The 25,675-nt window shown below is 40.0% G+C and overlaps 1 protein-coding gene across 16 annotated transcripts in view; it reads left to right on the plus strand.

The window, feature by feature from the left end:
• Window positions 1-25,675, plus strand: part of VPS13D (vacuolar protein sorting 13 homolog D) — a 286,614-nt gene that overhangs the window by 153,884 nt on the left and 107,055 nt on the right. For 15 of the 16 annotated variants that reach the window (XR_008996895.1, XR_008996896.1, XM_057499741.1 and 12 more), the window contains 5 exons: window positions 1,386-1,565; window positions 3,198-3,317; window positions 4,107-4,256; window positions 22,605-22,754; window positions 23,670-23,766. Coding sequence is in view for 14 of the 16 variants with exons in the window: in XM_057499741.1 (XP_057355724.1) it covers window positions 1,386-1,565; window positions 3,198-3,317; window positions 4,107-4,256; window positions 22,605-22,754; window positions 23,670-23,766 (697 nt within the window). In the remaining 2 variants the exon portion in view is untranslated. Of the gene's footprint in view, window positions 1-1,385; window positions 1,566-3,197; window positions 3,318-4,106; window positions 4,257-22,604; window positions 22,755-23,669; window positions 23,767-25,675 lie in introns of those variants that run through there. The other variant, XM_057499753.1, reaches the window with a different exon arrangement.

The following is a 25,675-nucleotide window of genomic DNA, read 5'->3' on the forward strand; positions in this document are numbered from 1 at the left end:
CATGTGTGACTGTGTGGATCTGCCTCGGCCCAGGTTTCACCCAGTAGGTAAGCACTGGAGCATCAGACCCTGGCTACAGAAGTGTATTTGTCCCTGTTGGGAACCAGGCTGTCCTTCCAGATTGGGAGCTTGGTCTCTAGGGCAGTGAGCAAACCTGTAAGCAGCCTCTGGCTGCTGGTTGGTGAGATTTATTTTCTTGATCTCCATTGTTCTGAGCTTTTTCATCAAAGACAAGCTGCTTGCTTATATGAAGCACACATCTGGAATGGATTTGTGTTTTTCAATTAGCAATACAATGCAGACTTTTAGAGGGAAAAGAGGGCTTGTTGTAATTGTTGGGTTCTGTGTCTGACCCTGACTTTACTTCTGGTTTGTTTCTAAAGTGCATGTAATTCCTATTCTCTTAGAGCATTTTCCTCCCCCAAATCCCTTTTTGGTGTTTGTTGTTTCTTGAATCTATTTCATCATTTCTGTGGTTGTGAATGACCCTATAATAATAGTATTCAACAAAGCAGAATGCATTTTGGTTAGGGAAATAAGCTTGGTTCAATCTTATTATTCTAAATAAAGTAATTGAAGGCATTAAACTCTTTTCCGACACTGCCCTTATAAGGTTGTGTATGCACTTTCTTTTTAAACTTACAGGAGTCACAAAGAGCTTTCTCCATGTTGAAATCTGTCCTATAAACCCAGCTCAAAGTTTCCTTTTCATTACTCAGGATTTAAAAATTAGCAAAGGGGATCAAGATACCCTAGCTGCTGACTTCCCTAGCCCTCGGTTTGCTGTCCTGTAAGCATTATTCTGTAGATGCCCATTTTTGTTGGGGCAAATACTAAAAAAGGTATTTTCTCCAAAGGCCTGAATGACTGCATATCAGATGACATTCACAGTTCCCTATTTCATTTTAGAAGAGGCACCATATATTGAATATTTGGGTTGATTGGCCAGCCATAGGCCTATTTAGGGAGGTTTTCAACTCAAGAATTGCTTCTTATTGGAAAGTTGAGTGATAGTGAGAATTGATTTATTTTCAGAATGTTTCAGATTTTTAAGCAAACTCTAATGAGAGTAGGGTTTTTGGCACTTAAAAAAAAGCTTATCTTAATGACTAGAAGTTAATTACTAAACCAGTGTGCTCTATTCATGAAATTACCTTAATCAGGATCCCCTAAGTTCATATAACATACTTCCTGTTTTACTCAAGTAATTGTACTATTTTCCATCACCTATAAAGCTGGTGAAATAGTAAATGCTTTGCTATGCATTGACTATGATGCTTCAAAAAAGAATTTAAACTTGGTAACTTGTTTCAAAAGACATGTTAAATTGTCATTGTTAGTGGCATTGTGTTTGCCTTTTCTTACACATCTTTACTGTCTTTTAGGCCAAAGGAGGGCTTTCTGGCTTGTTTGATGGAGCTGAAGTTGTTCTTGGTCCTGATACTTCTATGGAGCTTCTGGGGCCAGTTCCACCTGAACAACAATTTATCAACCAAAAAATGAGGCCAGGGTCTGGAATGTTATCCATCAGAGTCATCCCAGATGGACCAACTAGAGCACTCCAGGTGATGATTTATCATAAGAACTGACATGAATCTCAGAGTACTTTTTTACCACCAATGGTTAGTCATTCAGCAGATATTTATTGGAATATTTATGCTGGTTATGAGGATATGGTATCCTTATTTATAAAAAAGGGGATAAGACCTACCTCACAAAGTTGTTATAAGAATTGAAGCATTAGTAAAATGTAAGATGATATTTTTTAAGCAATAGGAATTAAAGAAAATAATGCCAAGAACAGTACATATTATCAAACATTATATCTATTTATTATTATAAGTAATTGGTATGTTAGTAACATGAACAAGAAACTATATGAGGTCCCTAATCAGACAATTAAAATGTTGTGTTATCAAAGTAGGAGGTGGGGGGTGATAAGGGAGAGTGTATAGAAAGGATTTACAGTCCCAGATTTGGAGGCTGGAGGAGCTTTCTAGGAGAAGTAATATTTCAAGCTGAGCTCTAAAGGTTAGCTGGAAGGTGTCAGCCAAATGAAGAGTGAAGAGTGGAGGGACTGTGTCCTGATGGTAAGTGTTCATTCCTCAGTTACTGCTGAGCACCAATTGGAGACAGGTGTAGTTCTAAATACTGAGCACATACTAGTGAACAGACAGAATTCCCTGCCATCCTAGAGCTTATATTCTAGTAGGGTAGGCAAACAATCAATAAACATAATAAGTAAGTTATAGAGTATTGGGGAAGTTGATAAGTGAAGGCCTGCAGATAAAATAGACGGACCCAATTGGCACATAGAATATGCTAAGAAATAAGGCTGGGGACAGAAGCAGGGGCAGATATTAAAAGCCTGATACACACTCAAGATTTTGTAGCTTTTCTATGGCAACAAGGAGTCAGGGAGTGATATGATCAGAAATTTATTTTAGATCACTCACTCTGGCTGCAATGTGGAGAATTGGAGTGGAGTAAAACTGGAGATAGAGAAAGACCAGGTAGGAGTCTCTTGAAGTAATCTAGGTGAGAGATTATTTATTCATCTGAACTAGAATAAATGGCAGTTGGTGGGTGTAAGGAGGTTGGAGAGAAACAAATAGAAATGAAAGCTTAGTAAGGACTCTCTGGTGTCAGATTTAGTGATTCATTGAATGTGAGGATGAGAGAGAGGAAGGAGTCAAGAATGGCCTTCAAAACTATGATTTTGGGCAATTAGGAGCAGACTTCTCTCTGTGCTGGAGATAGGGGTTTATCAGGTTGTGGTGTAACTAGAGAGCGAAAGAAAAAGGGAAGGTGTTGGTGTGGAGCAGTGAACTCTTGAGATAGCACATCATAAGCCATAGTACCTCTTTAAATCACCCTCCTTTACAGCAGAATCAGATGCAGTGATCTTGAGGTGTGCATGTTGCATGTTTTGCCTTGAGTTACAATTCTAGGTTGCCTACAGATACTTTGCTCTACCATATGAGTCTCTCAAACTCTATGGCTGGCATTTGCCACATAGACTTAAAATTAAGTTTGCTTCATTATTACATAAATCGTACCTTACCAATGTTTTGGAAACCATTCACTTCCATAGGGCTATTGAGCATATAGTGGCTTTTGACCTACACAGTTGGTATGGAATGGGTTTCACTGTGGAAGTATGAGCCCTGTTAGTACAGTGTTTCATCTGATTTTAGATAACAGATTTCTCCCAACGGAAAAGCGACCGTTCATCATCATATGAAGTGGATGAACTTCCTGTTACTGAACAAGAGCTGCAGAAATTAAAGAATCCAGATACCAGGCAGGAATTGGAAGTAAGTTTGAAGTACTGCAAATTCATTTCTTTATCATAAATTTGTTGAGAATTTTTCTCTATGGTTTTCTCAGTTTAGACTTTTCTTTCTGCCCTCTATGAGTTCCAATTACAGGTGTTGCTTCATAGTGTGTAATGTTATCACAAGATGAATGGGTAGATATGTTAAGTGACAACATGAAATCAGAATGTAACAAGTGTTGCTAAAGTCAGATGACAATAAAGGAAGCTAAACTATTTGAATTTAAACAGGACTGAAGGTGGAGCATAAGCAAACTAGATGTTTTTTTGGCCCCAGCTGACTGACATCTTCCTTCCCCGCTCTGCTTGGGCATTGGGAAGAAAATCTGAAAAGGAAGATGAGATGAAATTGAAAAGGCACACTTATGTGATATTTATTCAATAATTTTTAAAAAATCAATGTAAAACACAGTATTGGATGCTATGGAAGTTCAGTGAATAACTTAGTAAGAGCTTCCATTCCCAAATGGGGGAAAAGATTCTCAATCAATGACTTTCCTATAATGAAATGCAAAATGTTATAAGTGCTCGTAAAGGTATTATCCTATCTCCTGGAGTTCTGGTTGGGATAGGCAGTATGCCTGGAGCAGAAGGCTTCTAGTGAGATGATGGAGTTTGAGCCTCAAGATGAGTAATACAACTCTCCTAAATGGTTTTCAGCTGCTCAGAGGTAAGATAGGGCAATTTAAAGCCATTAAGCCATTAATTTCCTTGTACAGTCCCCACTACCTTCAGCTCTGTTTTTTTTTTTTTTTTGGTCTCCTTTCAGGTGCTTGTGAAGTTAGAAGGTGGAATTGGGTTGTCTTTAATTAATAAAGTCCCAGAAGAACTGGTCTTTGCAAGTCTTACAGGAATCAGTGTGCATTATACACAGTTGGCAACTAGTCATATGCTTGAACTTAGCATACAGGATGTACAGGTAAGGGGGGAGCAGAGTTTAAGGACTTGTTAATCTCCTTGTGTTATTGCCGAGCACCCATGCAGATCCAGTGTCTGTTTTTTTGGCAGAAGTAATCTGTGGCCTTTGGAAAATCATTCTATGAAAATAATTGTTTCTACCTACATCTGTCTCACTAAGTTTTCTAAACAGCAGAATTCTGAATACATATGGAAGCTAGTCCATCAGTAACTTAGATAACTTAGGTAAGGTAGCATGGAGGAAGGGGACCCTTGGTTCTCTATCTTGCCGATAGAAAAAACCAACAGGAAAAATCATTTAGAGAACAGGGAGAAAAAACAAAGGATCTGGACTTGTGCTTCTGGTCAAGTTATAGTAATAGGGATCAGATTTTTCTCCTATCTGAAGCAACACAAAACCCAGAAAAAATAAGGAGACAGCAGGTTCAAGACACTGGACATCAGGCAGTAAACACAGTTGTCCCTGAGCCCTGCAATTGCCCCAGCATACTGCCTTGAAAAATTATGTACTTTTTCATACTGCCAGGGTGCACGAAGGGGAGACTGAGTCAGAGCCCAGTACAGTGGAGAAGTTGAACAAACATTGCTGAGAGTCCTAGGACCAAAGCAACTAGAGTTCATAGAGCAGCATATCTAGGAGGTGTGTGCTGCACAGAAAGCAAGCTCAGGAGATCTACAGAGGGGCCCTGGAGTATTCAGCAGAGGGACGGATCAGTGATGCTTGTAAGGAAACGACCACTTGAACCATCTAAAAGGATTATGGGGACAGCACCTGTTGCTCACTCAGGGCTGGGGGTGGTGCTTGTTCTCCACTAGCCAGACTGAAAAAACTAATGTACGAGACACTGGGAAGATCCTCCAGAAAGCCTCCATGGTGCTCCATGGTGAGCTATAATTAGCTGTAGGCTGAACATTGCTCCAGACCTACCGAATAAATCATAAAAGGAAGGTCTGAAAGGATCGATCTGTTTCCAAGTAATTTAATTATATTCCTGAAGAAAGCTTAAGATTTAATGGAATATAAAAATATACAGTACCCAACAAAGTAAAATTTATAATATCAGGCATCATATAAAAAATTACCAGATATGCCAAGGGGCAGGAAAACACAATATATAATGGGAGAGTAATCAGTTGAAACAAACCCAGAGCTAACACAAATGTCAGAATTTTCAGAGAAGGATATTAAAACTATTATAACTGTATTCTGTGTGTTCAAAAAGTTTAGAGATGTATAAGTTATAAAAAACTTAAAACTTGTAGAGATTAAAAGGAAATGAAAAATACAGTGGATTTGATTAATAGCAGATGACAAAGTACAAAAAAAAAAAAGAAGGAAAGAAAGATTGGTGAACTTGAAAACACAGCAGTAGAAACTGCCCAAATTGCAATACCCAAAAAAAAATCATCCAAAAAAAAAAGAAGAAAACAGATTTGATGACCTGTGGGACAACTTCAAGCAACTTAATATATGGATGGATAAATGGAGTACCAAAAGGAGATGAAAGAGAAGAGGGGACAGGAAAAATAATTGAAGAATATTTTGCCATAAATTTTCTAAACTTAATGAAAACTATAAACTCAGATTGAAAAAGCTCAAAAATGAAGCCAAACACACACACATATCCACCATGAAGGAAACTACGCCAAGATATATCAGAATCAAATGACTCAGAAAAGTGATAAAGCATCCAAATTAAAAAAGGCATGTATGTGTAAGAACAAAGGTGAGAATGACAGCCAATTTAGGAGCAATGCATGTGAGAAGATAGTATAGCAATGTCTTTAAAGTACTGAAAGGAAAGGAAATAAAACCTGTCAACCTAGAATTCTATGCCCAGCAAATATATCTTTGAAAAACAAGGGTGAAATAAAGATGATTTTAGACATACAAAAGCTGAAAGAACTAATTATCAGCAGTTCTGTACTTCAGAAAATGCTAAAGGACATCATTCAGACAGAAGGAAATGGTACCAGATGGAAATCTGGATCTACAACCGGGAATGAAGAGCACCTGAAATGATAAATATGTTGATAAACATATAGGATTATTTATTCATTTATTTTTACTAAGGTATTATTGATATACACTCTTATGAAGGTTTCACATGAAAAAACAATGTGGTTACTACATTCACCCATATTTTCGTGTCCCCCCCATACCCCATTGCAGTCATGGCTCATCAGTGTAATAAGATGCCACAGAGTCACTATTTGCCTTCTCTGTCCTATACTGTCTTCCCCATGACCCCCCCCACACCATGTGTGCCAATCATAATACCTCTCAATCCCCTTCTCCCTCCCTCCCCACCCACCCACCCTCCCTCACCCCTTCCCTTTGGTAACTGCTAGTCCCTTCTTGGAGTCTGTGAGTCTGTTGCTGTTTTTGTTCCTTCAGTTTTGCTTCGTTACTATACTCCACAAATGAGTGAAATCATTTGGTACTTGTCTTTCTCTGCCTGGCTTATTTCACTAGGCATAATAGCCTCCAGCTCCATCCATGTTGTTGCAAATGGTAGGATTTGTTTCTTTCTTATGACTGAATAGTATTCCATTGTGTATATGTACCACCTCTTCTTTATCCATTCATCTACTGATGGACACTTAGGTTGCTTCCATTTCTTGGCTATTGTAAATAGTGCTGCGATAAACATAGGGGTGCATATGTCTTTTTCAGACTGGGCTGCTGCATTCTTAGGGTAAATTCCTAGAAGTGGAATTCCCGGGTCAAATGTTATTTCTTTTTAGTTTTTTGAGGAACCTCCATATTGCTTTCCACAATGGCTGAGCTAGCTTACATCCCCACCAGCAATGTAGGAGGGTTCCCCTTTCTCCACATCCTCACCAGCATTTGTTGTTCTTAGTCTTTTCGATACTAGCCATCCAAACTGGTGTGAGGTGATATCTCATTGTGGTTTTTATTTGCATTTCTCTAATAATTAGTGATATTGAGCATCTTTTCTTGTGCCTGTTGGCCATCTGAATTTCTTCTTTGGAGAATTGTCTGTTCATATCCTCCGCCCACTTTTTAATCGGTTTATTTGCTTTTTGATTGTTCAAGTGTGTGAGTTCTTTATATATTTTGGATGTTAACCCCTTGTCAGATATGTTCTTTACAAATACATTCTCCCATACTGCAGGGTGCCTTTTTGTTCTACTGATGGTGTCCGTTGCTGTACAGAAGCTTTTTAGTTTGATACAGTCCCACTTGTTCATTTGTGCTTTTGTTTCCCTTGCCCAGGGAGATATGTTCATGAAGAATTTGCTCATGTTTATGTCCAAGAGAGATTTGCCTATGTTTTTTTCTAAGAGTTTTATGGTTTCATGACTTACATTCAGGTCTTTGATCCATTTTGAGTTTACTTTTGTGTATGGGGTTAGACAGTGATCCAGTTTCATTCTCTTGCATGTAGCTGTCCAGTTTTGCCAACACCAGCTGTTGAAGAGGCTGTCATTTCCCCATTGTATATCCATGGCTCCTTTATCATATATTAATTGATGATATATGTTTGGGTTTATATCTGGGCTCTCTAGTCTGTTCCATTGGTCTATGGGTCTGTTCTTGTGCCAGTATCAAATTGTCTTGATTACTGTGACTTTGTAGTAGAGCTTGAAGTCAGGGAGCATAATCCCCCACTTTATTCTTCCTTCTCAGGATTGCTTTGGCTATTCGGGGTCTTTTGTGATTCCATATGAATTTTAGAACTATTTTCTCTAGTTCGCTGAAGAATGCTGTTGGTATTTTGATAGGGGTTGCATTGAATCTGTAGATTGCTTTAGGCAGGATGGTCATTTTGACAATATGAATTCTTCCTACCCTTGAGCACGGGATGTGTTTCCATTTATTGGTATCTTCTTTAATTTCTCTCATGAGTGTCTTGTAGTTTTCAAAGTATAGGTCTTTCACTTCCTTGGTTAGGTCTATTCCTAGGTATTTTATTCTTTTTTTTTTTTAAATAATTATTTTTTATTGAAGGGTAGTTGACGCACAGTATTACATTACATTAGTTTCAAGTGTACAACACAGTGGTAGAACATTTATATACATAATTCTAGGTTCCAGCTATCACCCTACCAAGCTGTTACAATATCTTGACTATATTCCTTATGCTATACATTACATCCCGGTTACTTATTTATTTTACCATTGGAAGTCTGTCCTTTTTTTTTTTTTTTTTGTGAGGGCATCTCTCATATTTATTGATCAAATGGTTGTTAACAACAATAAAATTCTGTATAGGGGAGTCAATGCTCAATGCACAATCATTAATCCACCCCAAGCCTAATTTTCATCAGTCTCCAATCTTCTGAGGCATAACAAACAAGTTCTTACATGTAGAACAAATTCTTACATAATGAATAAGTTACATAGTGAACAGTACAAGGGCAGTCATCACAGAAACTTTCGGTTTTGCTCATGCATTATGAACTCCAAAGAGTCAGTTCAAATATGAATACTCATTTGGTTTTTATACTTGATTTATATGTGGATACCACATTTCTCTCATTATTATTATTTTTAATAAAATGCTGAAGTGGTAGGTAGATACAAGATAAAGGTAGAAAACATAGTTTAGTGTTGTAAGAGAGCAAATGTAGATGATCAGGTGTGTGCCTGTAGACTATGTGTTAATCCAAGCTAGACAAGGGCAATAAAACATCCACGTATGCAGAAGATTTCTCTCAGAACAGGGGGGGTGAGGTTCTAAGCCTCACCTCTGTTGATCCCCAATTTCTCACCTGATGGCCCCCCTGCGACTGTGCCTGTCTTAGGTTGTCCCTCCCTTGAGGAATCTTACCCGTCTCTGGCTAACCAGTCATCTTCCGGGGCCATACAGGGAAATGTGAAGTTGGTAAGTGAGAGAGAAGCCTTATTGTTTGAAAAGGTTAGCTTTTTACTTCTTTGCATATTTATGCCCTGTGGCTTCTATGCCCAGCATTTGTCTTGAGGTATCTTTACCACTTGGAAGAATTATGATAGTCGGTAAATTTGATATGAGGCACGAATTCTATTTAAGGGTTGTAATTAGGAAGGAAGAAGAAAAGCTATAGAGGTAGCAGACAGAAGAAAACATGGGAAGATTGATTATTTCTTTGATATATCTTCTTGTAGAGTAACTTCAGCATATATAGGTTTTAAGCTACTACTTAAATTGCGCACACACATTAACATAATAGGAGTATAGTTACATAACCAAAGCATATCTGTAATTACCAGCCATCTCCAGTGAAACCAAGAAAACCAGTTAGGCACCTTAGGCATTTGTGAAAACTTATCTATGATATGGTGGATATTGTCCAACTGAACTTGAACAGTCTGAGAGAAATCAGACAAATTAAAACAACCCATTCCTGGGGACTGTTCACATGCCATATGTTCTTTTAACAGTAAATAGTCTGTAGTTGTAAGACTTTGGAGCGCTACAATTTGCACTTCTCCAAATTCTTGGTTGAGTTCCAACAGTATAGATCCAGTCAAATTTGTTGTTTTACTGTATGCACAGGCCAGCTTAGATATCTCCTTCCTCATTCCCATGGCAAGTCCAGGAACTGGTGGGATGAGTGCATCTACAGCTGTAGCAGTGCCTGGATCTTTGTTGGGGTTTTTTGATGATCATCTTCTGGCATGAGTCTTCCAGAGAGTGCAGATGTTGGAAGTTCTTTTTCATATCATATCTTAGTTCATTTTCGGGGTAGCCCAATTAGGCTTTGATCCTCTGTATAAACACAAACAGACCCTTTGCCTACACTTTTATATGCCCTTTATACCCTTGTGTAGAACTCATTGGAGGTTACCACACAGGAACTGCCCTTTTTTTTTTTTTTTTTTGCTTTGTTTTTGGTATCACTAATCCACACTTACATGACGAATATTATGTTTACTAGGCTCTCCCCTATACCAGGTCTCCCCTATAAACCCCTTTACAGTCACTGTCCATCAGCATAGCAAAATGTTGTAGAATCACTTCTTGCCTTCTCTGTGTTGTACAGCCCTCCCTTTTCTCCTACCCCCCCATGCATGTTAATCTTAATACCCCCCTACTTCTCCCCCCCTTATCCCTCCCTACCCACCCATCCTCCCCAGTCCCTTTCCCTTTGGTACCTGTTAGTCCATTCTTGAGTTCTGTGATTCTGGTGCTGTTTTGTTCCTTCAGTTTTTCCTTTGTTCTTATATTCCACAGATAAGTGAAATCATTTGGTATTTCTCTTTCTCCGCTTGGCTTGTTTCACTGAGCATAATACCCTCCAGCTCCATCCATGTTGCTGCAAATGATTGGATTTGCCCTTTTCTTATGGCTGAGTAGTATTCCATTGTGTATATGTACCACTTCTTCTTTATCCATTCATCTATCGATGGACATTTAGGTTGCTTCCAATTCTTGGCTATTGTAAATAGTGCTGCAATAAACATAGGGGTGCATCTGTCTTTCTCAAACTTGATTGCTGCATTCTTAGGGTAAATTCCTAGGAGTGGAATTCCTGGGTCAAATGGTAAGTCTGTTTTGAGCATTTTGATGTACCTCCATACTGCTTTCCACAATGGTTGAACTAACTTACATTCCCACCAGCAGTGTAGGAGGGTTCCCCTTTCTCCACAGCCTCGCCAACATTTGTTGTTGTTTGTCTTTTGGATGGCAGCCATCCTTACTGGTGTGAGGTGATACCTCATTGTAGTTTTAATTTGCATTTCTCTGATAATTAGCGATGTGGAGCATCTTTTCATGTGTCTGTTGGCCATCTGTATTTCTTTTTTGGAGAACTGTCTGTTCAGTTCCTCTGCCCATTTTTTAATTGGGTTATTTGTTTTTTGTTTGTTGAGGCGTGTGAGCTCCTTATATATTCTGGACGTCAAGCCTTTATCGGATGTGTCATTTTCAAATATATTCTCCCATACTGTAGGGATCCTTCTTGTTCTATTGATGGTGTCTTTTGCTGTACAGAAGCTTTTCAGCTTAATATAGTCCCACTTACTCATTTTTGCTGTTGTTTTCCTTGCCCGGGGAGATATGTTCAAGAAGAGGTCACTCATGTTTATGTCTAAGAGGTTTTTGCCTATGTTTTCTTCCAAGAGTTTAATGGTTTCATGGCTTACATTCAGGTCTTTGATCCATTTTTAGTTTACTTTTGTTTATGGGGTTAGACAATGGTCCAGTTTCATTCTCCTACATGTAGCTGTCCAGTTTTGCCAGCACCACCTGTTGAAGAGACTGTCATTTCGCCATTGTATGTCCATGGCTCCTTTATCAAATATTAATTGACCATATATGTCTGGGTTAATGTCTGGATTCTCTAGTCTGTTCCATTGGTCTGTGGCTCTGCTCTTGTGCCAGTACCAAGTTGTCTTGATTACTATGGCTTTATAGTAGAGCTTGAAGTTGGGGAGTGAGATCCCCCCTACTTTATTCTTCTTTCTCAGGATTGCTTTGGCTATTCGGGGTCTTTGGTGTTTCCATATGAATTTTTGAATTATTTGTTCCAGTTCATTGAAGAATGTTGCTGGTAGTTTCATAGGGATTGCATCAAATCTGTATATTGCTTTGGGCAGGATGGCCATTTTGACGATATTAATTCTTCCTAGCCACGAGCATGGGATGAGTTTCCATCTGTTAGTGTCCCCTTTAATTTCTCTTAAGAGTGACTTGTAGTTTTCAGAGTATAAGTCTTTCACTTCTTTGGTTAGGTTTATTCCTAGGTATTTTATTTTTTTGGATGCAATTGTGAATGGAGTTGTTTTCCTGATTTCTCTTTCTGTTGGTTCATTGTTAGTATATAGGAAAGCCACAGATTTCTGTGTGTTGATTTTGTATCCTGCAACTTTGCTGTATTCCGATATCAGTTCTGGTAGTTTTGGGGTGGAGTCTTTAGGGTTTTTTATGTACAGTATCATGTCATCTGCAAATAGTGACGGTTTAACTTCTTCTTTACCAATCTGGATTCCTTGTATTTCTTTATTTTGTCTGATTGCCGTGGCTAGGACCTCCAGTACTATGTTAAATAACAGTGGAGAGAGTGGGCATCCCTGTCTAGTTCCCGATCTCAGCGGAAATGCTTTCAGCTTCTCGCTGTTCAATATAATGTTGGCTGTGGGTTTATCATAGATGGCCTTTATTATGTTGAGGTACTTGCCCTCTATTCCCATTTTGCTGAGAGTTTTTAACATGAATGGATGTTGAACTTTGTCAAATGCTTTTTCAGCATCTATGGAGATGATCATGTGGTTTTTGTCTTTCTTTTTGTTGATGTGGTGGATGATGTTGATGGACTTTCGAATGTTGTACCATCCTTGCATCCCTGGGATGAATCCCACTTGGTCATGGTGTATGATCCTCTTGATGTATTTTTGAATTCGGTTTGCTAATATTTTGTTGAGTATTTTTGCATCTACGTTCATCAGGGATATTGGTGTGTAGTTTTCTTTTTTGGTGGGGTCTTTGCCTGGTTTTGGTATTAGGGTGATGTTAGCTTCATAGAATGAGTTTGGGAGTATCCCCTCCTCCTCTATTTTTTGGAAAACTTTAAGGAGAATGGGTATTATATCTTCCCTGTATGTCTGATAAAATTCCGAGGTAAATCCATCTGGCCCAGGGGTTTTGTTCTTTGGTAGTTTTTTGATTACCGCTTCAATTTCGTTGCTGGTAATTGGTCTGTTTAGATTTTCTGTTTCTTTCTGGGTCAATCTTGGAAGGTTATATTTTTCTAGGAAGTTGTCCATTTCTCCTAGGTTTCCCAGCTTGTTAGCATATAGGTTTTCATAGTATTCTCCAATAATTCTTTGCATTTCCGTGGGGTCCGTCGTGATTTTTCCTTTCTCGTTTCTGATACTGTTGATTTGTGTTGACCCTCTTTTCTTCTTAATAAGTCTGGCTAGAGGCTTATCTATTTTGTTTATTTTCTCGAAGAACCAGCTCTTGGTTTCATTGATTTTTGCTATTGTTTTATTCTTCTCAATTTTATTTATTTCTTCTCTGATCTTTATTATGTCCCTCCTTCTGCTGACCTTAGGCCTCATCTGTTCTTCTTTTTCCAATTTCGATAATTGTGACATTAGACCATTCATTTGGGATTGCTCTTCCTTTCTTAAATATGCTTGGATAGCTATATACTTTCCTCTTAAGACTGCTTTTGCTGTGTCCCACAGAAGTTGGGGCTTAGTGTTGTTGTTGTCATTTGTTTCCATATATTGCTGGATCTCCATTTTGATTTGGTCATTGATCCATTGATTATTTAGGAGCGTGTTGTTAAGCCTCCATGTGTTTGTGCGCCTCTTTGCTTTCTTTGTACAGTTTATTTCTAGTTTTATGCCTTTGTGGTCTGAAAAGTTGGTTGGTAGGATTTCAACCTTTTGGAATTTTCTGAGGCTCTTTTTGTGGCCTAGTATGTGGTCTATTCTGGAGAATGTTCCATGTACACTTGAGAAGAATGTATATCCTGCTGCTTTTGGATGTAGAGTTCTATAGATGTCTATTAGGTCCATCTGCTCTACTGTGTTGTTCAGTGCTTCCGTGTCCTTACTTATTTTCTGCCCAGTGGATCTATCCTTTGGGGTGAGTGGTGTGTTGAAGTCTCCTAGAATGAATGCATTGCGGTCTATATCCCCCTTTAGTTCTGTTAGTATTTGTTTCACATATGCTGGTGCTCCTGTGTTGGGTGCATATATATTTAGAATGGTTATATCCTCTTGTTTGACTGAGCCCTTTATCATTATGTAGTGTCCTTCTTTATCTCTTGTTACTTTCTTTGTTTTGAAGTCTATTTTGTCTGATATTAGTACTGCAACCCCTGCTTTCTTCTCACTGTTGTTTGCTTGAAATATGTTTTTCCATCCCTTGACTTTTAGTCTGTACATGTCTTTGGGTTTGAGGTCAGTTTCTTGTAAGCAGCATATACATGGGTCTTGCTTTTTTATCCATTCTGTTACTCTGTGTCTTTTGATTGGTGCATTCAACCCATTAACATTTAGGGTGACTATTGGAAGATATGTACCTATTGCCATTGCAGGCTTTAAATTCGTGGTTACCAAAGGTTCAAGGTTAGCCTCTTTAGTATCTTACTGCCTAACTTAGCTCACTTATTGAGCTTTTATATACACTTTCTGGAGATTCTTTTCTTCTCTCCCTTCTTGTTCCTCCTCCTCGATTCTTCATATGTTGGGTGTTTTGTGCTGTGCTCTTTCTAGGATTGCTCCCATCTAGAGCAGTCCCTGTAAGATGTTCTGTAGAGGTGGTTTGTGGAAAGCAAATTCCCTCAGCTTTTGTTTGTCTGGGAATTGTTTAATCCCACCGTCATATTTGAATGATAGTCGTGCTGGATACAGTATCCTTGGTTCAAGGCCCTTCTGTTTCGTTGTATTAAATATATCATGCCATTCTCTTCTGGCCTGTAGGGTTTCTGTTGAGAAATCTGATGTTAGCCTGATGGGTTTCCCTTTATAGGTGACCTTTTTCTCTCTAGCTGCCTTTAACACTCTTTCCTTGTCCTTGATCTTTGCCATTTTAATTATTATGTGTCTTGTTGTTGCCCTTCTTGGATCCTTTCTGTTGGGGGTTCTGTGTATTTCCGTGGTCTGTTCGATTACTTCCTCCCCCAGTGTGGGGAAGTTTTCAGCAATTATTTCTTCTAAGATACTTTCCATCTCTTTTCCTCTCTCTTCTTCTTCTGGGACCCCTATAATACGGATATTGTTCCTTTTGGATTGGTCACACAGTTCTCTTAATATTGTTTCATTCCTGGAGATCCTTTTGTCTCTCTCTATGTCAGCTTCTATGCGTTCCTGTTCTCTGATTTCAATTCCATCAATGGCCTCTTGCATTCTATCCATTCTGCTTATAAACCCTTCCAGAGTTTGTTTCATTTCTGTGATCTCCTTTCTGGCATCTGTGATCTCCTTCCGGACTTCATCCCATTTCTCTTGCGTATTTCTCTGCATCTCTGTCAGCATGTTTATGATTCTTATTTTGAATTCTTTTTCAGGGAGACTGGTTAGGTCTGTCTCCTTCTCTGGTGTTGTCTCTGTGAACTTTGTCTGCCTGTAGCTTTGCCTTTTCATGGTGATAGGAATAGTCTGCAGAACTGGGACGAGTGACGGCTGGAAGAACTTCCCTTCTTGTTCGTTTGTGGCCCTCCTCTCCTGGGAGAACAGCGACCTCTAGTGGCTTGTGCTGGGCAGCTGCGCGCAGACAGGGTTTCTGCTTCCTGCCCGGCTGCTATGGAGTTAATCTCCGCTGTTGCTGTGGGCGTGGCCTGGCTCGGGCAGCTGCTCCAAAGTGGTGGAGTCGCGTTGGAGCAGGAGCGGCTGGGAGGCTATTTATCTCCGTAAGGGGCCTCCCTGCTCCCTGCAGCCCAGGGGTTAGGGTGCCCAGAGGTCCCCGGATTCCCTACCTCTGGGTTAAGTGTCCCGCCCTGCCCCTTTAAGACTTCTAAAAAGCACCCGCCAAAACAAAACAACGCCCACCAAAAAAAAAAAGAAAAAAAAAATTTTTAAATTAAAAAAAAAAAAGTTTTTAATTAAAAAAAAAAAAAAAAAAGGTGGTCATTCGTTTTTCTTTATTCTCCAGTGCCAGCCTCAGGCCTCTGCTCACCGGTCTTTCTGCCCTGTTTCCCTAGTATTGGGGTCCCTATCCCTTTAAGACTTCCAAAAAGCGCTCGCCAAAACAAAACAGCAAAAAAGCAAAAAAAATATGGTCGCGCGCTTTTCTTATGTCCTCCGGCGCCCGGCCTCCAGTGCCCGCTCACTGTTCTTGCTGCCCTGTTTCCCTAGTATCCAGGGCCCCCGTGCACGCACTGTGTCTGCGCTCTGGCCCGGATGGCTGGGGCTGGGTGTTCGGCCGTCCTGTGCTCCGTCTCCCTCCCGCTCTGCCTGCTCTTCTCCCGCCGGGAGCTGGGGGGAGGGGCGCTCGGCTCCCGCCGGGCCGGGGCTTGTATCTTACCCCCTTCGCGAGGCGCTGGGTTCTCTCAGGTGCGGATGTGGTCTGGATATTGTCCTGTGTCCTCTGGTCTTTATTCTAGGAAGGGTTGTCTTTGTTATATTTTCATAGATATATGTTGTTTTGGGAGGAGATTTCCGCTGCTCTACTCAGGCCGCCATCTTCCGCCCCTCTGGTATTTTATTCTTTTCTATGTAATTGTGAATGGAATTGTTTTCCTGATTTCTCTTTCTGCTAGTTCATCATTAGTGTATAGGAGTGCAACAGATTTCTGTGTATTCACTTTGCATCCTGCAGCTTTGCTGAATTCAGATATTAGATCTAGTAGTTTTGGAGTGGATTCTTTAGGGTTTTTTATATACAGTATCATGTCTTCTGCAAACAGTGACAGTTTAACTTCTTCTTTACCAATCTGGATGCCTTTTATTTCTTTGTGTTGTCTGACTGCTGTGGTGAGGACCTCCAGAAGTATTTGAATAAAAGTGGGGAGAGTGGGCATCCTTGTCTTGTTCCCAGTCTTAAAGGAAGGGCTTTCAGCTTCTCACTGTTAAGTATGATGTTGGCTGTGGGTTTGTCATATATGACCTTTATTATGTTGAGGTATTTACTCTCTATACCCATTTTGTTGAGAGTTTTTATCATGAATGGATGTTGAATTTTGTCAAATGCTTTTCAGCATCTATGGAGATGATCATGTATTTTTGTCCTTTTTGTTGATGTGGTGGATGATGTTGATGGATTTTCTAATATTGTACCATCCTTGTATCCCCGGAATAAATCCTAGTTGATCATGATGGATGATCTTTTTGATGTATTTTTGAATTTGGTTTGCTAATATTTTGTTGAGTAATTTTGCATCTATATTTGTTAGGGATATTGGTCTGTAATTTTCTTTTTTTGTGGTGTCTTTGCCTGGTTTTGGTATTAGGGTGATGCTGGCCTCATAGAATGTGTTTGGAAGTATTCCCTCTTCTACTTTTTGGAAAGCTTTAAGGAGAATGGGTATTAGGTCTTCACTAAATGTTTGATAAAATTCAGCAGTGAAGCCATCTGGTACAGGAGTTTTGTTCTTAGGTAGTTTTTTGATTACCAATTCAATTTTGTTGCTGGTAATTGGTCTTTTCAGATTTTCTGTTTCTTCCTGGGTCAGCCTTGGAAGGTTGTATTTTTCTAGAAAGTTGTCCATTTCTTCTAGGTTATCCAGTTTGTTAGCATATAATTTTTCAGAGTATTCTCTCATAATTCTTTGTATTTCTGTGGTGTCCATAGTGGTTTTTCCTTTCTCATCTCTGATTCTGTTTATGTGTGTAGACTCTCTTTTTTTCTTGATTAAGTCTGGCTAGGAGGTTATCTATCCTGTGTCTGGGCTGCTATGCCTGTCTCCCAAAACAGTGGGCCAAATACACAGGTGTAATCGTCTATGCTTTGTGTTTGTAGCTGCTATTGGCGGGGCTGCCCTCTGGCTGGCCTGATGCTGGGGTAGGGTTTGCCGGTTTGCCGGTTTGCAAGCCAGGTGTGGGCTGGCTGGGAGGAAGGCACAGCAGGCTCTGTATCATGGTGGGCGGCCTTGGAGCTGCGTAGCCAGCTAGGGGGATGGAGTGCCTGAAGATAGTGAAAGTTCCCAACCTGCTAGGCAGAGTGCACCCTGACAATTTTGTCTACTGTCCTTTCTCCTGAGCAGTAAGATCTGTGCAATCCTTGCCCCTTTAGCAGCCCTCTTGCTTTTAGGAAGTCTCTCAGAGTGCGTGCCCAGATTAGCCAGATATGGATCCCTGTTTTCCACAGGCAGTTGGCATCTCAGTCTCTCCAAGTATTCTGCCTGTCTTAGCTTTCCAACTCCACTAATCACCAGAGCACCATGCAATGTAGGTTTGTGCTCCCAGAGCAGATCTCCAGTGCTAGGTATTCAGCAGTCCCAGGCCTCTACTCCCTCCCTGCTCCATTTCTCTTCCTCCTGCCAGTGAGCTGGGGTAGGGGAAAGACTTGCGTCCCACCAGGTCACGGCTTTGGTATGTTACCCTGTTCCATAAGGTCTGCTCTTTTCTCCAGGTGTGTGCACTCTGGCGCAGCCTCCTTTCCTGTTGCTCTTTGAGGATTAGTTGTATTAATTATATTTTTGTATTATATGTGGTTTTAGGAGGAAGTCTCTGTCTCACCTCTTACGCCACCATCTTTAATCCTCTCAGGATTATCTTATTTAAATCTCTTTAAGACATAATCAACTTTTTTGAAAATAATACTAGCACTGTATTTTGGGATCTATAACATGTTGGGGTAAACTGCATGAAAACAATAGCATAAAGTCTAGAGGGGGAGAAATGGATGTATGTTCCTGTAATTTTCTTATATGAGTATTGTGCCATTTGAATGTCAACTGATAAATTAAAGATGAATGCTATAAACTCTAAAGCAACCACCAAATACAGAGAGTTACAACTAATAATCCAATAAAGGAGACAAAATGGAATTATGAGAAATACTTGATTAGTCGAAGAGAAGGCAGAGAAAGAAGAAAATGTGGATAAGAATAAATGGGAAAAAGAGAAAACAAGTATCACAATATAGCCTCATTCAAAGTTAGCTGTACTATTAATTAGGTGTAATTGCTATAAATACTAGCAGTTCTAAGGCAGAGATTAGATAAAAAAGCAGATTACATAAAAAGGCAGTTATATGCTGCCCTCAAGAAACACTCATTAAATGCAAAGAAACAAACACTTTAAAGGTACAGAACAGGAGAAGATATACCAAGCTGACACTAGTCATCAGAATGGCTGACAGAATAGATTATAGAGCAAAGAATATTACCAGGAATAAGGAAGGTAATTTCCTAATGATGAAAGAGACAATCAAGAGAATAAAACAATCCTGAATATTTACACATGTAATCATGGAGCTTCAAAATATATGAAGCAAAAACTTAAAAGAACTAAAAGAAGAAATAGGCAAATTCACATTTATAGTAAAAGATTTCATTATCACTCTTCGAAAAGTTGATAGAACAAATAAGTGGAAAAACCGTCAAAGACACACAGGACTTGAATAGCACTATCAACCAGCCAGCCCTAATTGACGCTATAGAACAGTTCACCCAGCAACAGCAGGAAGTGCATTCTTAGGTGACCATGAAACATTTCCAAGGTAGATCACAGTCTGGACCCTAAAACAGTTCTCAGCAAATTCAAAGAATTCAAGTCACCCCACAACATGTGCCTTGATCACAAAGGAATTAGAGTTGGAATAACAGGAAAGATGGTTGGGAAAATCCCCCCAAATATTTGGAAACTAAATAATACACTTGTAAGTAACCGATAGATTGAAGAAGAAATCAAAATAGAAATTAGAAAATATTGTGAAGTGAATGAAAATGAAAACACAGAATTTGTGAAATGCCACCAAACGTCTACTACTGGAGGAGATTTATAGCACTAAATACCTATGAGAAAAGGAGAAAGGTCTGAAACAGTGAACTCAGATGTCATCTTAAGAGATTAAACAACAACAAATTAAACCCAAAATAAGCACAAGAAAGGAAATTAATAAAGTTCTTAGTGGAAATCAATGAAATAGAAACCAGCAAGTACAGTTAAAAAAAAATCAACTATATCAATCCTTCTTTGAAGTGACTGATAAAGTTAATAATCCTCTAACAAGATTAATCAAGAGAAAAAAGAGAAGATGGCAGAAATGACTAATATCAGGAAAGGGAGAGGTGTCAGACAAGCCAAAAAATGGAAGCTCTCTGGGAATAGGTAGAGCTTGTGGGGGGACCGCAAACTCCTCCTGGGCCTCCACTGGCTGCCAGGCTGCTGCAGTTCTTGAGGTCACTGTGGACCTGGGGAGGGTGAATGCGAACAGGCCAAGAGGAAGTGCCGCCGAGCTTACTGTTCTTGCTGAGTTTCTGTTAATTGTCTTGAGTAAATGATCCCTGGATTGTCACGAGCTCTTGATTAACTTTCAGGGTTGTGAAAATGTTAATTTTGACCATTTTTGCCAGAGTCATTTTTTGCCAGAGTTTTGTTGACATACTGTCAAGACAATTTCTCTTTATTTCTGTAACATCTACTTGGAGTGCTTCTTCTCAGCCTCCACCAAGACTGAAATGTCCTGAAAAGTTCCTGGTAAACATTTCCAAAAGAAGGATCCAAAGTCCTAGACTGTGATTCTCTCCCCAAATGGACAGCCTGCATTTCTCCTGGAAGTATACAGTGTGCCCCCGAGCCTGGGGGGCTCCCTTCCTGTCCTACTCTTCCATCCATGCTAAGACCCCTTCTCAGGAAATGTTCTTCTTTTATCATGTGTCACAGAGAGCAGAAAGTCTACGTTAATCATCCCAATTGTTTTAGGGCAAACAAAGTTACTATGTTGTATCTAAGTTTGTATTTTTTGACCTTTACAGAGAAGAGCCAAGGATCCATTTGCTGTTCCTTAATTTCATTAACTCTTTACTTTAATTTGAAAAAGTACCTTGATTTATTGTGTGCTATAAATATTAAAAAATAAAAAGATTTGTATTTACTATGATGACTAGTGCTATGAGAAAGAATTTTTAGAAATTGAAAATACATTCCCATCCTTAGGGAGCATCTAATCTAATTGGGAGAATAAAACTAGAATTAGTAATTCTCAGTATACCTTGTGTCAAATGTATTTGGGGAGAGAACAAAGGAGAAGTCAGAATGAAGTGAGAACTTCCTTGTCATTTCCTCCATTGGACGTGACTGGTGATTAATTCACTCAGTGAAGTAAAGACTGAGCATCAGCTGTGTGCCAGGCATGGTACTCACTCTGGAGACACAGCCATGACTGAAGAGATGAGTTGTCTGCTCTTTTTGAGCTAACAGCTTAGGGAAGAAGTCAGCCGATAAATGAGCAAGCAAGCAAATAATTGCAAACTGTAATGACTGCATAAAGGAAAAAAGAGGGATGGTGCTGCTATAGAGAAAGTGGCTGGGAAGATCTTCCTGAGGAGATGAGAGCTGAGTTTGGAGAGAGAGAATGGGCAAACCACAGAGAAGAATGTTGGGGAATTCAAAGACCCTACAGGAGGAGAGAGTTGCCCACATTTGAGCAACAGAAGGCTCATGTGTGTGGATTGTAGTGGCCCTGGAGGAGAGTGGTTTGGGGTGAAGTTGGAGAGGTGGGCAGTGTCCAGAGTGTGGGGGCCTTGGAGGCCGTGGTAAGTTTGGTTTTATCCTGAGAGAAAGAGAAGCCACTGAAGGGTGTAAAGCAAGGAGGGACTTGTCTTGATTGTATTTCTGAAATAATCACTTTGGCAGCTGTACAGAGTACGTGGCAGGGGGCAAGAATGGCGGTAGGAAAAAGCCTCCAGGTCTCTTGCCCTTATCCCTGCACTTTGAGGGCCAGCAGAATGAATGTCAGCAGCCATTATACAAAATGACTATGTGGAAATCCATAGATATAATGGAAAGGTCAAAGGACTTGGTGCCAGAAATGCCACATTTGAGTCCCAACTCTCCTGCTTATTAAATAACTGTGAATGTGAGCAGGTAATTTCACTTCTCTAAGCTTCTCTAAGCTTCTGTTCACTTGTTGTAAAGTGGGGAGGACTAATACTTAGCCTTCAGGTTGTCATAAGGGGTCCAACTAGGTGATGTGTAGAAACTGCACATAGGGGTACCCAACAGATGTTCTTCTCTTTCCCTTTCCTAGTGCAGGGCTTTGGTATAAAACAGAACATGGACATGACTGCTTCCTGCAGTGAGCCTCCTGATGTCCGTGAACTTACCTGAGTGCAGAGTGTGTTTTCAGTCACGGTGCTGGTTGGGGTGATGAACAGGGCCGTCCCTCATGCCACTGACCTCATTGTTTCATTTCTAGAAGGATATTGACTTTAGGATAGCCAACAGTTCCCATCTGCTAGCCGTTTGAGCTACTGATACTGTAGTTTTAATTGTCTGACTTCAAGGAATTTGGAGGAAGAGAGAAGCAATAATAGCACAGTGGTTAAGAGCACTGGCCAGGGGATCAGCCCAACCTGGATGGAGTTCTAGTTCTCTTACCAACTAGCTGTGCACCCTTAAGCAAGGGCCCCTCTCCTCAGCGTCTTCAGCTGTGACCTGAGGACAGTGATAGTCCTCAGAGGCTGTGGTAAGAATTGCAGCAGAGCCCTTAGTTATAACTCTGACATCACAGGTGTCATGTGTCTCGAAGGGAAGGCATATGAGGTGACTCGCTTGGTGCCTGACACGTAGTACTTACCAATGTATAGCCTCTGTTATTAGTACTACCACTATTATTATTGCTGGTCTTCAGTGAGAATATATTTTTCAGCTACTGTTGAGGTAGAGTAAAATGGCAGGGTTCTGAGTGACCTGCATGTGTGATACCCCACTCACAGGTAGAAGTGAAAACTGAGCAACTTGTCTGTTTCTGTTTTGTTTTGCTGCTTTTTCTTGTGCTAGGTGGACAATCAGCTCATCGGTACCACTCAGCCCTTCATGCTCTATGTGACTCCCCTGAGCAGTGAGAATGAGGTCATTGAGACAGGGCCCGCCGTGCAAGTGAACGCAGTGAGGTTCCCCAGTCAGAGTGCACTGACCAACATCTACAAGGTAGGCCGGCCGGAGAGGCTGGTGGGGTGGACGCCATGCTAGAGGCTAACTGTCCTTTCACTGCCAAGTCTCAGGGCTGCAGTGCTGGGTGTAGATGGATATAGTCCTGTAGGTTAAGGCACAAGTGACTTGATATATTGTGTAGAGGAATGTGCAGGAACTCCTCTTAGCACTTCATGTTGTTGGTTTTGTTTTTGGTGACCTTTCAGGTCATAGCATTGAATCCACAGGGGCCAGAGTCTGTATTTATCAGAGTGAAGTCTCTGTAGCAAAGCATACAGCATCTTCTAGATTGATCAGGATTGGACATACTATTAAAAAAGAGTAATCCAGGGACTGTTGGAAAGCAGGAGGGGTCTGATGTTGGGACAGACATCCTTCTGTGTAAGCTGCTATACTGTTTACTAAAAGCAGATAATTCAAAAGTGATAAACATTCCTTCCTGGAGAAGTCTCCATGTATAAGCTAGCTGTTACAGCAGCAAATTCTGGAAAAGTGGGGGCTAAGAGGTTGCTTCCCTTATTTCCGCTCCTTTGTTACCAGTGCCGATGGGGGCCAAGCCTGCATACAGCCCTCAAATCCACAAGCTGCTGCTCCGTAAACTAGCTGCCATCATGTGAGCTCAGAACCATACAGATCATCCACCACAGTGCATTTGAAAGTGTAATCCTGACTAATGAGACACAGATGCCCTGGGAACCAAACAATAGGGTAGTGAATTGTCAGCTAAACATCTTCTGGGATTTTTGGCTAATTCTAACAGTATAGAGAGTGTTGAGCCAGAAATAATTTGGCGGTGTGATTCTAAATTCACTTGAGTAAAGAAACCGTGTCATGTCACTGGGGCCTTCTAATGACACAGGGGAAAGTTCCTTCTGGTGTTCACACTGTAAATCAGAATTTCTTTACCTCTAGCATCTGATGATCACGGCTCAGAGATTCACGGTGCAAATTGAGGAGAAACTGCTCCTCAAACTGCTGAGTTTCTTTGGCTACGATCAAGCAGAATCAGGTAATGTTGAATGTTCTAGGTTTCTACCTGGGAATTGGCCCATGGATGACAGGTTTTAGCCTTACTTATGAAAACAGGTGGCCTCTGGATGCCCAACAAGCTTCCTTTCCACTCTGGCCTGAGCTAGGAAGCTAAGGTTCGTGCATCAGCTGTCCTCTCTGGAAGTGTTGCTTGTTGACAGATGTTGAGATGTGTCTGTGTACCAGGGAAACTGCTCAGAGGCTCTTCTGGTATTCTGGAATACCCAGTGGTAAGCCTTTGGGAAGCAGTATACTATTCCTCGTTGTCTTGCATTTTTTGACCCATCTGCTCCAGGATAACAGAAGTGATGTTAGTCATTTAGTGAACCACTTTGTTTCCTAACCTTTGTTTATTAAACAGACTCAGGGCCAAAAATCAGAATCCCTTTGCCCCAGTTCCTTTGGTTTAGTTGAGGGAAAAAAATTAACCAGCCTCACCTCCTGAACTTTTTTTTACATTGATACCCTTATGTTTTAATGTAATTACACAATTTTCTAGTTACTTGATTCTTCCTTGGACAAGTAAGAAAAGTAAGATTAGTAAGATAAGCTATTGCTACAGAAATAATTTAGCTTTTGTCTCTTTATTTATTTACTGAATTTATTTCCAGCATTGCTACACAAATAATTTAGCTTTTGCCTCTTTATTTTAGATTCCTCATATGGCCTTTATAAGACCATAGATACAGCTTAGAAATACTTCAGTAATGCTTAGTCTTTAGAAGCCTAAACAAATATGGAAGCTGAAGAAATGATAAGATAGAGACTTTTATGTTTTTCTGCTCATATAAGTTAGAGAGAAAGACATTTTTAGGGATGTGTTGTACATATGTACATACATACACACAATGCAAGAAATGTATTTTTGCCTTTTTTATCCCAGGCTTAGAATTTAAGCTTTTAAGTGTATTTGGGATCAAAAGCAAGATCCTATCTGTTTAATGCTGTGTTTTCCACTTTGGGATGGAATGCCGTTGTTTGTATTTAGACAGCTACTTGAGAGCCTGCCTGTCAGGTATGCATTCTCTTTTGGTATCTTCCTGGGAAGTTTTACTTTAAATCTGATTGGACATGCCTTTCTTATAAGTTGCTCTAAATCAGTTTCTCCCCAGGCATTGTGTAGTGGATTTAGACTTTTGTAAAATCCTTGCCTGCCTTTCAGAGGAGCATTTCTTCCACTCTCTGTGGCTATTTCTGTTTCCTGAGCGCAGATAAGCAGGTCTCTGTTGCAGTATCTTTTTTTTAAAACTTATTCCTTTTTTTTCTACAAAAAGAACTATGATAGCTTACAGTATAAATTTGTTTGGTAAGTAGATATAAGACAGTCTCTTTAGTTTTATTTCTAAGGCACATGGAACCAAGCAAAAATAAGCTGCCCAAACGGGTATAGGTGTATCTATCAAGTCAGAGAGTACATTGCTGCGTTTTAGCCCATGTTAATCCTTTTTACTCCAAGAGGTAACAAAAAATCTGCCTTGAGTATGCTATTTAAATGAAGTCCACCATTTGGGGAAGAGTGCTTGTCCTGCTATCTGTGCTTTATAGCCTGCATGCAGCTTGTTTCTTTTTTAAGGCATTCAGATGTGTTACTTAATTGGTCATGTTGTTCATGATTCAATTAAACTACACTCCACATACTTATTTGGATATCATCTTATGAAATAAATTCATTAATCTGGGTCATTTATAATCATAACAATATGGTTTTCAAGAAAACTCATTGCCAGCAAGCACACTCATGACCTTTGGCTTTCCTACTTGGAATTTTTTTTTTCCAAAGATAGTATCTGCCAGCTGGTGGTAGAGCCGCAACTTTTTTTGATAAACAACATGAAACAGATCTGTTTTTACAAAGAAATGGCATCAGGATACTGTATGTATTAGTGAAT

This window comes from Manis pentadactyla, chromosome 4 (genome assembly GCF_030020395.1).
Source record: "Manis pentadactyla isolate mManPen7 chromosome 4, mManPen7.hap1, whole genome shotgun sequence".
In the NCBI taxonomy this organism is placed as follows: domain Eukaryota; kingdom Metazoa; phylum Chordata; class Mammalia; order Pholidota; family Manidae; genus Manis; species Manis pentadactyla.